Source organism: Sciurus carolinensis, chromosome 2 (genome assembly GCF_902686445.1).
Source record: "Sciurus carolinensis chromosome 2, mSciCar1.2, whole genome shotgun sequence".
Lineage (NCBI taxonomy): Eukaryota > Metazoa > Chordata > Mammalia > Rodentia > Sciuridae > Sciurus > Sciurus carolinensis.
The window spans coordinates 91,037,210-91,050,373 of NC_062214.1; the positions used below are offsets into that span (position 1 = coordinate 91,037,210).

The 13,164-nt window shown below is 32.5% G+C and overlaps 1 protein-coding gene across 5 annotated transcripts in view; it reads left to right on the top strand.

The window, feature by feature from the left end:
• The window catches only part of Herc1 (HECT and RLD domain containing E3 ubiquitin protein ligase family member 1), a 202,647-nt gene that overhangs the window by 109,992 nt on the left and 79,491 nt on the right, over positions 1 to 13,164 (top strand). For all 5 annotated transcript variants that reach the window (XM_047542544.1, XM_047542548.1, XM_047542545.1 and 2 more), the window contains exons 25-26: positions 3,231 to 3,282; positions 10,247 to 10,515. In XM_047542544.1, the coding sequence (XP_047398500.1) occupies positions 3,231 to 3,282; positions 10,247 to 10,515 (321 nt within the window). The remainder of the gene's footprint in view (positions 1 to 3,230; positions 3,283 to 10,246; positions 10,516 to 13,164) is intronic.

Here is a 13,164-nt window from a genome sequence, read left to right on the forward strand (position 1 = left end):
TAGGAGTTTTCACACTGATCTTGCTTTTCAAATCTTTCCTTAGACATTGCTCCCAAAGATAGAGCTCTTAAAAACACATACCACCAGCAAAAACTACAGAACACCTGCTGGTGTACTACCTTTCTACTCAAACTTTCAGTGATTGTACTGCCTACCTAGAAATCAGAGATTCTGGGAAATACCAGCTGACTTCTTTTGAAGCCAGTTTTACCCTGTAGTAATCTGTATTTTTGCTATAATAATTCATGTGCCAGACCCCAAAAGCACCTCTTGAGCCTCTACTCAAGTACCACTTTCCTTAAATGTCCTCTACATTTCCTTGCTGACGTCCTGCCTCTCCCTTAAGTACTGGCTAAAGTGTCAACTCTTCAGAAAGCTGTTTTCCAGATTACTCACAGTGACTTTCTAGTACTTCCATGAGAGTTTGTTAGGACCTCTTATAATCCACTAACAATGTTGGACTAATTTATACAATATTAGTATATCTTCCCAATAAACCCCCTAGAAGGACTAGGGTTTTTTAATGTTTTATGTTTTTTTCTAAATGCCCCTGAAATTTCCTACATGGTGCTTTACAATATTATACATGATCATTAGTTTATTTGAACTGAAATGAAAGTAAAAAAATGAGAATAGGTATAGTTAATGTGACATGCTTTTTTGGAAACAAACAATGAAACTGACTTAAAATAGACTTGAGACCCGTTGTGGACTTTGACCTTGGAAAGACAGTTAACATTTTGAGCCTCAGTTTCTTTATCTTTGAAAGGTAGAATAGTACCACCTGGTATACTTGACTCGACTGTGCTGTTGTGAAGAACAAGTTCAGTAATACAATTTAAACATTTGAAAATTATACATTGGGGAAGAAATATCAGTGTAGGAGGTTTGAGCATAGATTTAATTGCTGATTTTTCTTTGTTTTTTTTTTGTTATTGTTCATTTAGTTTTATGAACTTTAAAAATGATTAATAACCATGTTAAAAATATTGATTTGTAGTCATTTTTCTTTGTGGAATAATTTAAAAATTAATGCCATAAAAATGGAAAAGACAAGAACTAGAGGGAGAGCAGATTCCATTGCAGATAAAGGGAGATCTGGGCTGAACATTCAGTTTCCAAAAAACTGGGGAAAATTAGTAGGAGCAAGCACTGAGGGTAGTTTTAATATATATTACTCTTCTAATACTATATAAGGTTTTAAAAGATTAACATTTTTATCTTTGATAGCCAGTATACTGATTGGCAGTGCCCTGTTTACTCTGAATTGTTAGTGAATGAAATGATTTTTTTAAAATGACTCAAGTTAATCAGTTCAATGCTGAATTTTTCTTTTAACCCTCTTTTCTAAAGTGTATTATATGAATTATCTATTTTCCTTAGTAAATAGAGAATATCAAACCATTTGATTGACAGTGGTCATTCTTATCATCATTTCTTATTATACCATCTAAGTTGTTATCTAGGTCCCTCATGTCTCAAAGAATTTGATTTAGCGTATAAAAGCTGGACATGGTGACAATTGCCTGTAATCACAGGAACTTTGGAGGCCGAGACAGGAGTCTTGCTAAGTTTGAAGCCAGCCTCAGCAAATTAGCAAGGCTATCTGCAACTTATGAGACCCTATCTCAAAATAAAAAAATGAAAAGGACTGGGAATGTAGCTCAACAGTAAAATGCCCCTGGGTTCAATCTCCAGTACCAAAAAAAGGAGGGGGGAGAAAAAAAAGAAAAAGAAGAGCATATAAGAAATACATTATAAAAGGACAGATTGGGTTAATAAATTAGAGCTTTAAAAATAAAAAAGAATCCTAGAGGAAAAAAATAAAGCCCTGGACAAGATTTGCATATCTCAGCACATACCCTGTGGTAGCTCAGGGTGTGCTACCAAATAGAAAATGAATCATGTTAAATGATCCATGTGTCCAAAAGGCAAAAACAGCCCAATTATTAAGAGAAAGAGGTATTTCTGGTTTTGAGGCCTAAGCTTGATTCTTTCCAGAGCAAAGATACTATGTGAGGAAAATGTTTTATTTCATGACAGTGATGCCTTCAGGAGCAATTGGTTGAGCTATTTGGTTTATCCACCATGAAATGAGAATATACTTATTTCTGTTGATGTATATGTGGACAGGTGAGTAATAAGACAAATGTGTTTTATCTACACATGAGTACATGTCTCTGTATGTATGACAAGTAAAGATTTCCTACAATGACATTTCCAAAATGGATCCATTTTGTCACTCCTATAGATTTACTTCTTTGACAGGAATTTTTCTGATTGTGCGAGAGAACAATTGAGATTGTTAAGATCATAATGTCATAATATCAGATGCATAAACTTTAATATGTGGTATATATTTGATTAACTCTGTGTGTGTGTGTGTGTGTGTGTGTGTGCGTGCGCGCGCACGCAGAGTAGGCAGATGTTTACATCCTCCATCACCAGGCACACACAGAAATATACTTCTTCCTGAAAGCCTTCAGTATTGTATTAAGCTGTCTGCATTTTCACCAATTTGAGAGTTCTCTATTTTAACAGGTTTTTAAAAACATTTTCAAATCTTCTAAAATACTACCAGATGCTTTAGGACTATGTATTTTTATGTTAGTATGGATTAATCAGATAATCTTCTCTAGTCAAGACTAATGCAAGTTTTAAAAAGAAAGGAAAGGGGACTGGGGTTGTAGCTCAGTGGTGGATTGCTTGCCTAGCATGCGTGATGCACTGGGTTTGATTCTCAGCACCACATATAAATTTAAAAAAATAAAGGTTTATTGACAACTAAAAACAAATTTTTTAATTAAAGAAAATAATAAAACAAGAAAGTAAAGAGAAAAGTACTAATTTTGTAAAATGAGACTTTGCTGCTGTCTCATTTTAATATACTCCAATGTAGAGAGTATGAATAAGATGATACCATGACTGAAAGAGAAAAGACAAAGATTAAAAAAAAAATAATAACAACAGAAAAACTTTACTAATTTATATGCACCTTGATTTTTTGTTGAGTTACTATCTGAGATGTTACATGCTTGTGCTTTCTTACAGCTGTTGATGGTGGGTATTTAGAAACCTTCTGTAGTTAGTCTGACTTGATTAATGAATTAGCGAACATTGCTCTAATTATGTATGTATGTGTAACACACATATGTGTATTATTCTTGTCATTTATTAAATCTTAAAATGCTTTTCACAACTAAAATATATTTGTTTTTTATTTTTAATAGAGTGGCAGACGAAATGTTGATTTGGATTTGGCATCATCTCATAGAAAAAGAGGTATTAAGAAAATATTAATATTTGATTAAATTAGATAGCTTTTTAAAAATATCTGATGTATTTAGATTTAATTGTCCTTGGAATGTAATGACCAAAAAATAATTTAGAATCATTTTATCAGAAGAGTTAAAATGAAGACCTTTTTCTTTAAATATATACCCTTTTAAAATCTTCATGCACTTTACAAAAAGCAGTGCACTTTTTAAAAGTCCATAGGAATTCCAGAAACAGTGCATTTCGTTGCAGGGGGAGGGGCTGTGTATATAATTTTCCTTGTTTTAACTTACTGATAGAGTTTGTGTAGCTTAATTTTCTATATTTTCATTGGTGCATTATAATTATACATAATAGTGGTATTTGTTGTTATATATTCATACTTGCAAATGATATAACAATATAATTTGTTCAGTATTGCTGTAATTTAAATGGTGTTACAGGACTACTCTTTGCTCCTTCACTTTGCATACATAACAGAATACATTCAGAGAGTTTCTAGTTTTTTCCCTTTTGGCTTCTTAATATAAAACAAGTAATAGATGAACTGACAATTCAAAAAAGAAACAACTTTTAGTGTTATCAAGAAGAAACTCTTATCTTGATGACATTGTTAACTCATATATGCAAACAGAGGAAAAGAACAGAGGTTTAGGTAATATCAATCTGAGGATAACTAAAAACTCACTCAAGTACTATTCTCCATTAGCTATAACTTTTACTTAAAACTATTTATACTGTGATTGTGAAAATGTGAAATGTTAAAACTTGCCACAAATAGCAGTTTTCTAAAAGCTCATGAAGAAAGCATGTTTTCCATGATATTAAATCTTTTGTATTTCAAAATGAAGTCCTCTTGTAGCTTCCCTGGCAGATTGTTAGGTTTCTTCCCCATAGGGGGGAAATGAAAAGAAAAAGAGAAATGAAGGAAAACTGAGGAATGAGGGAAGGAAACTAATGATTTTTTTCATTTTTGTGTATGTAACTTAGAAGAATGATGTTACTTCTGAAGACTAAAATTGGGTAATATTTTATATTTAATTCCAACTATAATACAGAGAATGATTTTTCCAAAATGTTAGGAATAGTAAGAACCAGAGCTGGTGCTAGTCTTTTGAGATTGTGACTTATCAAAGCTCCTGGGTTTCTAAAAAATAAATTACTAAGTAATTTTGATAACAGAAATTATATTAATGTAATGCACAATATGTGCTTTATTATTTTTTAACTCTGAAAATTGACAATTCACTTGAGTTGGGAATTAAATTTGAAACAACCGTTTCTAATTTTGTTTAGCTCAGGTGACTGTTGTTAAAAGTTACATGTTATATTAATAAATGAATATCACTTGATAGTAGAGAGAAAATGGTCGCAGACTTACTGACTACCATAAGGGATCTAACCTGTAATTTAAGAGTGTCCTATTAATTGTATTTATACTTATAAGTGTAGTCTATGGTCTAAAATTATTCTTTGCTCTTTGAATCTTTATGATGCTTATAGAAATATAAATTTGAGATTTAATCCCTGTTAACCGTATCAGCATGTAGCAAAGTATTATCTTTTGAATAAGCATCTTTATTTTAAGAGTAGCCTAAATAATTTAATGTGGATAACTTACGAGGAAGGACTATAACATTTTTAAACTACTGTCCTTGAGTTGCTACCTGTTCACATCTTTAAACAGTTATCCTAAAATAGATGTAACCTCATTATAACTCTAAATAGATGTAAATAAATTAAGTCATTAATTTCATTAATTCGTTTAGTTTAGTCCATCTTCTTCAAAAACCTCAAGGTGGTACCAGTACCTGTTAACTTGTTGGAATTTGCCTTTTTTTTGTTGAAATCAGAAAAGCAAATATAGGACCTGATAGAAAGTTTTTTTTTTTTTTTTCCTCTTCAATACCCATTTAGGAAGTTATAACAGGGAGGCAAACTGTTTATTTTCACTGTATCACAGTGTGATACCAATTTATTATAGTGATCATCCCATTTTAATACTCCTCCAGAAAAATTTTGCTGATGATTTTGATCCTAGGGACAGGTAAAAGTGTAAGTGCTATTTCAAGAAGGTTAGTAATTTTCTTATTATAATGAATTTCTTTTTGTTGTTGATGGACCTTTATTTTATTTATTTATTACATGTGGTGATGAGAATCGAACCCCGTGCCTCATACATGCTAGGCAAGTGTTCCACCACTGAGCTACAATCCCACCAGCCCTATAATGAATTTCTTTCTTTTTAAAAATTAACATTGAGAATACATTTAGAATGTTGTATTTTCAGAGAAATTTTTAAAAATCTTGTGTATTTACTGATTGCCCTTTGGCTACAGTGTGGGTTTTTTTTTTTTTCTTTTTTCTTTTCTTTTAAGTGGTAGTAAAATAAACTATCTTATTTTTTCTTATTTATTTTGAATATGGATTAGACATCATAAGCCATACTATGCCTATCTTCAGTTAAGCAGATGAATGAACCTGATAAGTCTGAGAACTGATTGGGACCAAACTGTTAGGTGTTCTGATTCTTACTTAAGTCATGAAGGACAGATATCTGGCCAAGTGAGAATTCTTTCAATATTTAGAGGAAGAAATGTAAAATTTTTTCCTCACATAGCTTTTGCATTTATTAATCTCAGTGGTCCCAGCTTAACTAAAAGACTGATAAAAAGGAGAGAGATGACAAAGTTTAATTATATCTTGTTTACTGAAATTAAATGGGTATATCAATGACAGTGCTCATATGAATGTTTTCAGCTGCTCTTATACCTCTAAAAACTCCTTGAAAGGATATATGGACCATAATCTCAGTATTTGGCATTGGGGACACTAAGATTTGTGTTATTAAACCATGATTGTATCCTTTTTCACCTCTCCAGCTAGCTTACCATCCAAGAAAGCAAATGTGGTAGGAAGTGGCAGAGCAATGTGAGCAAATATTTTTAGCTTGATTACCTTGCTCAGCTTTTTAGAGGCATCAGCACTAAATTCTAGGCCAGGTTCCCATAGTCCCAGCTACCTGAGACAGGAGGATCGCCTGAAGCCCATGAATTTCAGGTCAGTGAGGGCAGTGTAGTAGTATTTCTTCTGCTTAACACCTCTGAGTCAATGTAAATTCATATTTGTTAAAGCCTTATAAACTACTTTCTGTATGCCAGGTATTATTCTAAGTGCGCTGAACATATAAATTCATTTAATTTTTATAAAACCCTATCAAAATAATTGACAAAATTTGACAAATTATGTTGATATTTTGGTACTCCAATAAATATGTAAGAGATTTGCTGTTCTTGTGCAGAACTGAGCTGGTTCTTCACAGAAAGACAATACCTTTATGCAGATACTTGATTTATAAGTTTTCATATTTAAGCTGAAGCTGTGCAATGAAGAATGGTGGGATATCAAAGTAATAATTTAAGAAACTTTATTAGAAATCTTCTAAAGTATGGTTTGATTTCCGCCCCCCTAGGTCTTTAAATATATAAATATAATGATGTTAAGATTTTATTGCTAAAATAATACTAGAAACATTTATCAACATGTGTGTTTTGTGGTAAAACATTTATGGGTGAAATGCAATGCATTTCAAATTAGATTATCTAAAGAAGAGCAAATGTAAATATTATCTCCTGTATCAAATTTCTCCTTTTGTCTTCTGATTCTTGTGTGGTAGTGTATTTACTCCTTTTTGGCCAGTTGAGCCCCAGAAAAAAGAAGATCTTCAAGCAAGTACATGATGGCATGTTTAATTTTCTTCCCCTTTTAACTTGCCTACATATTTTATGGTTTATAAAGTATGTATTGCAGCTCTGCCATGTTCATTTTGAAAATTCCATATAAGAACCAAAGTTGTAAGGACAAGTAAACAATCTAAAAAATTTCTTGTTGGACTTTATATTTTTATATAGACTCTGAATTAATATTAAGTAAGAATTGGGCTTAGTCTCAAGTATTGTGTAGAAGCTTTTGATATGCTTTTCAGAAACAATATTTTCTATATTCAGATAAAACAATAAAGAACAAACCAAAATTACTACATTATTATGCTTTTTTAAAGATTAAAATTCTTTCCCATTTCCATACTTCTAAATTTTTGTGTTTCAGAGTATTTTCAATGTCGGATTCAGTATTTTGGCAAAAATTATTTTCTTTATCCCAAAGCTTTTGTATGGTATTTTTCCTGTTCCTTCCCATATTTTATTCATATGGAGTTTTACTTTAGTCATGCAACTAATAAATTTCATTCTCTGAAATAAGGGCCTGCAAACTATAGCTAGTAGACGAAGTCTGGCCTTCCACCTGTTTTTGTGAACCAGGGACATAAATATACTCATTTGTTTATGTGTTAACTGTGACTGCTTTCACATTGCAAGGACAGAGTTGAATAGCACAGACCTTGTGGCTCAAAAAGCCTAAAATATGTACTGTCTGACCCCTTACAGAAAAAGTTTGCTGATCCCTGCTTTAAGTTGCAGAGAAGATTTAGTTTTGGGCAAGCTAGCTATTCCATAGAATATTTTGGAATATATAAAAGCAAATCACTATTGGTAGCTTGATTGAAACTTTATGGAGCTAAGCAATTGGAATTTCCATGGATCCATGATTTGTGAGCTGGTTAATAATAGGAGCATGAGTCAGGCACAGTGGTGCATACCTGTAAGCTACTCACGAGGCTGAGGGAGGAGGATTTCAAGTTTGAGGATAGGAAGCAACTTAGTGAGACTGTAACCAAAAAACAAGTCAGGGGGAAAGGACACAGCTTGTGGTAGAGTACCCCTAGGTTGAATTCCTAGTACCACTAAAACATATAAAACACCCAGGAATATAAAAGACAGTCTTACATAGAATTAATAAATTAGTGATATCAGAAGATCAGTTTCTTTTTAGCCTATTTCCTTGATTGAGAAAACTGGACTAGATAATCTTCAAGGTGTGATTTACTTCTGTGGTTTCAATGTTAGCTCAAATGTTAACTCATAAAACAAAATGTTTTATTCTGAAATTTTGTTACTTAATAAAACAAACTCAGTGCTAGCACCCTAAAACTTTCCTTTGTAAATTAAGGCTAAATATTGCTTTTGAATTTGGGAAGCTTAAAAAAAATAAAAAATGGGTATTTATTTTTTTAAAAAATTAGCCTGTGCTTTATTTAAAAATATTTTAATACATTATGCATCTGTGACATTATTGTTTGTATTTTTATTCCTTTCTATGTTATATGAAAGACTAGCAACACATGTAATTTGGGCAATTTTTCAGATTTTTTTTTTATGTTCAGTAAAACTGAAAATTAAACATTTTTTAATCTTAATAATTCTTGCTAAAACATGGAAGGCAGTAAAACCATATATTTTTTTCCATTCTGAGTAATTTTGCTATCTCTCATATATATATATATATATATAATATATAATAGTTGCTTCACAATATTAGCTCCCTCTTAGAATTTTCTGTGTCTGATATTGAAGTTCTAAGAGTTAACGGATGCCGATACAGTAATTCAAAAATAATATTGTACATTCAATATTGTGTTAGTTTATTTTCTCTCTGGACATTAATGTGATTAAGTAGTCATCTTTCTAAACTTTCCCATCTAGTCTTGTAACAAACATAATTTTTGTCATAAATATTTTACTGGGTACCTTAAAGTGAATTCCTAATAAATAAACATAGTATATCATATTATAGTATTATATAGTAGTCAAAGAGATGAACATTTACTACATATAGTAATTTGGATGAATGTTAGCAATATTATATTGAATGAGAAGATTATGCCAAAAAGATTATATAAAATGATACTTTTTTTTAGAAAGGAAAAAGCAACTAAAAGTAAACACTATTCATCTTAGAAGTACATAAAAATAAAATTCAAAACAGTAAAAGCAAGAGAATGACGAACCTAGGCTCAGGGTGAAAAAAATTAGGAGTAGATAGGAAGAGTTGGAGAAGAAACAGATAAATACAGTTTATTGTCAGTTTTCTAGTTATTATGTTCTCAAGTATTATAAATAAATATATAAGTATGAAAGTGGGCCATGTATGAACCAATGATGAGAGTAGATAAGGAACCAAGGATTATAATTAATCAAATTCATATACCTGAGATTAAAGACAAAGGCGTTTAAGAATTGGTCATTTGTACATATTTATTTAAAGCTAATCTTAGCATATGAGTTAGTTGCTCTTGTGTTCAAATATATTAACATTTTGATGTCTAATGTAAAGATTTTAACTTTAAAAATGCCCATTGGCAAAACTAATGGTATTATATTTAGCAACCATTATGATGCCACTTGGTACTTTTATATAGGTATCATGTTATAGTAAATCTCACATATTCTTGTTTGTGAAACTTTGCTTCCTCTATATAGGAGTTTCACAACCTGCAGTAGATATGCATATAACATAGTCAGTGAGAGTGTCCCTTATATTAATGAAACCTGAAGGGTGATGCTTATATCTCCTTGTTTAAGTTTACTTGCCCTTCCGTATTCATTTTTTGGTAATGTTTCATTGCAGATGTGGAGACATTTTGTGCAGTCTTAACTATTGCAATGACAATGTTAACTTAGATGAAATCCTGTTTCAAGTAGGTCTTATCAGCAGTGTCCTAAGTGCACAGTTCCTGATCTGGTTTAATACTGCAGAGCCTTTTAAGTTAAGCATTTTGAGAGCAGCTTCTACCTTTCTTTTTCTTGTGGCAGCGTGTTGCTAAAGCGCTTTTAGAGATACTGGTACATCAATAGGGCTTTTCCTTTATTTTCTTACATTGCTCTAGTTTTTGTTTATTTGTTGTTTTTTACCAAAGCATTTTGCTCAGATTCATTTAATGCATGCAAATATTCAAACATGAGTATATCCATTTTTCACCAGTTGGTATGGTAGCAGCACTCAACACTCATCTAGTTTCAGAATGTATGCTTTACTTGATTGCCATTGATGCATGTTTGTTGTTTGTTTATAGGTCCTATGCATAGTCAGTTGGAATCCCTGAGTGACTCTTGGGCTCGCCTGAAACATAGCAGAGACTGGTTGTACAACTCCTCTTACTCCTTCGAGTCTGATTTTGACCTTACTAAGTCTTTTGGAGTTCACACATTGATTGAAAATGTTGTAAGCTTTGTGAGTGGAGATGTGGGGAATGCCCCAGGTTTTAAAGAGCCAGAGGAAAGTATGTCTACAAGTCCTCAGGCCTCCATCATTGCAATGGAACAACAGCAATTAAGGGCAGAAGTAAGTCTTTGATATTTACTCCTCACAAGAGACTGGAAACTTCCTGGACCACCAAGTGTCCACTTTTAGGACAAAGTTTTTTCTTCTGTTTCTACCTGTCCCTTTCATTCACCTGAGACTTTTTTTTTTAAAGTACTGGGGATTGAACCTAGAGGCACTGTACTACTAAGCTACATCCCCACCCTTTTTATTGTTTATTTTAAGATAGAGTCTTGTGAAGTTTCTGAGGTTGGTCTCAACCTTGTGATTCTTTTACCTCAGCCTCCCAAGTTGTTGGGATTATAAGCATGCCCCATCATGCCCGATGTCTCATCTGAGCCTTTTGGCATCCTTTCTTAACTAAAAAAACCGATATTTTCTTTGAACTGGACAAAAGTACATTTTTAAGTTGTCATCTCCTAGAATAACATACTCTAATCAGAAGTCTTCACTCATTTCCTAGAAACTAGGCTGAAATTGGCGCGTGACCATAGGGATCTACCACTCAGAGCTTCCATTTTTGACCCATTTGTTCCCATTTAAACTAGACCTCTAGTTTATATTAGAACCCCATAATAATTGTTACAGGTAAGACCCACTGATAACTGGTAAAATTAGTGAGGAAAACTTGAAGGAGATGCAGAAAATTTGCATAGATACGAAGTACCCCCTCACACAAATATTTATTAATTATTGTGATTTTTTTTTAATCAAGCAATCACTATTACCATTTGGTACAATTTATTTACATATTCTTGTAAGCATAGTTACAGACTTTGCAATAATTATGTACTTCTTTTATATCTGAAAATTTTTTTCATGATTCTTTTTTTTTAATTATTCTTACTAAGTACACATCAGTTGCATTTGGGAAACAGGAAAAATGTGAACATTTCAGAGTAATCTTAGTAAAGTAACATGTGGTATTGAAAATTTTTTATTATCTTTTTTTTACAGTGATAATATTATTAAAAATTTTTTTCATACGTGTATATAGGGTAATAATATCTGTCTCATTCTACCTTCCTTCTCATCCCCACTGCTCCACCCCCCTCCTCCTTCCCTCTGCATAATCCAAAATACCTTCATTCTTCCCCACCCACCTCCCACTATGGATCAGCATCCACTTATCAGAGAAAACATTTGGTGTTTGTTTTTTTGGGATTGGCTTATTTCACTTAGCATGACATTCTCTAGTTCTATCCACTTACCTGCAAATGCCAAGTGGTTTTGACTTATCCACAGATTCTTTGATATTCCTTCCTCTAGAAGATAGAGATTAATTCCCCCAACCTCACTGCTTGAGGGTAGGCTGAATTTAGTGATTCTTTTCTAATAAAAAATCTGGAAAGAGAAAAAAATAACTTTACATTGCAGCAACCAGGAATATATCACCTTAACTAAGTAATCAAGATTAACATCTCCAAGCCGAATGTGGTGGCACACACCTATCATCCCTAAGACTCAGGAGACTGAGGGAGAAGGATTACAAGTTTGAGGTCAGCCTCAGCAACTTTGTGAGGCCTTTAAGCTACTTATTAAGAACCTATCTCATGATAAAAAATAAAAAGGTCTGGGAATGTGGCTCAATGGTTAAGCACCCCTTGCTTCAATCCCCAGTATAAAAAAATTTAAAAATAAGCAAAAAAGAACTGGGGATGTAGCTCAGTGGTAGAGCACCCACTCTCCATCCCCTCCCCAAATATTACTAACACCAGAAATAAGTCGGATTGCTCTCATGTACCCTTGGTATAAAATGAGAACATTTTAACTCTGTGGTTTTCTTGCCCCAAATCCCTAACTCTAGTCTAATCATGAAGGGAAAATGAGGGAAACCTAAATTTAGGGTTATCCTAGAAGATATAGGAATAGTACTTCAAAACTGTCAAGGTCATGAAAAATAAGGTAATAAGGAAAGACTGTCACAGACTAATGGAGTTTTAAGAGGATATGACAACCAGGTACAATGTGGTATTCAAGATTGGATCCTGGAACAGAAAAGTAATCTTGGGGGAAACTGAAATCTAAATAAAGCCTGTGCTTTAATTAATAGTATTATACCAATATTAATTTTGAAGTTTTGGTAAATGTACCATGTAGAGTATTAGAAATAGGGGGATCAAGGGTAAGAATATACAGGAATTCTGTGTACCATTCTTACAACTCTTCTGCAAATCTAAAATTATGTCAAAATAGAGTTTTAAATTTTGTTTTAAGAAGTAATATGAACTGATTGGCTACTGTGGTAGACAGTCCAGTAGAATGTAGAAAAGATAGAGGCAGAAGTTCAAGAGAACCACAGAGAAATCATTCAGAAATACTTCTAATTCTTGACTAAGGAAATAGCCACTCTGTGTAACCTTGTTAATATCTCCTTTACTTATTCTAATAATACTACCTTATAATTTTGAAACCTTCACATATATCTCCTGGGTTTAATCCCTGCACCAAAACAACCAACCACCCCAATCTACAACTCTTGCTATTGTATCTTGTAGTCTCTTTTATACTGAAGTGTGTTTATAGAGTTTTTAGAGCTATCTTGATTAAACAAACAAACAAAAAAACGGTAATAATAAATGTTTTATATCATTTCTAGGAAATGTCACAGACTTTTCTTTGTGCTAAATAATATGTTGTATTTGGCAAACAATTCTTTTATGTATGAAT